We start from the raw sequence: 827 nt of genomic DNA on the forward strand, positions 1-827 counted from the left end.
CCGCCGGCGTCCCCACCCCCCACCCCGGGTCCCCGGAAGCTTAGCTGTGATGAATGACTTTCCACAGCCTCTGTCGTGGGAACTTAGAGCTTGATCCCCTTCGGCGACCCCTTACTCCTTCTAAAAACGTGGAGGGAGAGGGGGGAGGCCGAGTGGTGTGATCGGGCGGGTTGGGCAGGCACGGGAGGGCCGCGAGGTGGATATTTAACCCTAGATTGCCTTGCAGCCTTCTCCAGCCGCCGGCTGGTTTTGGGTGTTTTAGTCGGCGCTAGGGCCGCGGCCGGGGTGGGGCGCGCACGCATGCCTGTGTAGCGAGGGGAGACCCTCTTCGCCGGCTCCGCCGGGATTCTGGGGCGTGAAATTTAAGCCGCTGGCTAGATTAAAGTGTTGGGGCTGCCGAGACTTTCGTCGTCGACCCGTGACGCATTTCACCTCGCCTTTTGTAGATGTCTAGGTCTCACTGTTAAACCAGAAACTCTTGGGCTCCTCTCCGCCCCCAGACCCCCGTAACTGACACCCACAGGGCAGGGCTGGCTTACGGCGGAGTGGGGGTGAGGGAGGGCTTTTGTTAGGATGCGTAAAAGCGGGATGGATATGCTATTGCAGAGGGTGGATAAGGATGGGGTGGTAACTTGGGGTCTCACCACCCCGGGCGCTGACAGTGTGGTCTGCTTGCAGGAAGCCGAGATCCCCCGCGAGCTGATCGAGCGGCTGGCTCGCAGTCAGATCCACAGCATCCGGGACCTCCAGCGACTCCTGGAGATAGATTCCGTAGGTAAATCGCGCCCCTGCCCTTGGCGCGGGGAGGGCGCGGGCGGCTGGCTGGG

General features: G+C 62.5%; 1 protein-coding gene across 1 annotated transcript in view; it reads left to right on the top strand.

Moving 5' to 3' along the window:
* Nucleotides 1-827, top strand: part of Pdgfa (platelet derived growth factor subunit A) — a 17,333-nt gene that overhangs the window by 2,959 nt on the left and 13,547 nt on the right. Inside the window, exon 5 of the mRNA XM_010635802.1 lies at nucleotides 679-775. Coding sequence (XP_010634104.1) covers nucleotides 679-775 — 97 coding nt within the window. The remainder of the gene's footprint in view (nucleotides 1-678; nucleotides 776-827) is intronic.

The sequence above is a fragment of the Fukomys damarensis genome, unplaced genomic scaffold (assembly GCF_012274545.1).
Source record: "Fukomys damarensis isolate Sample0158 unplaced genomic scaffold, DMR_v1.0_HiC HiC_scaffold_17, whole genome shotgun sequence".
Classification (NCBI taxonomy): Eukaryota; Metazoa; Chordata; class Mammalia; order Rodentia; family Bathyergidae; genus Fukomys; species Fukomys damarensis.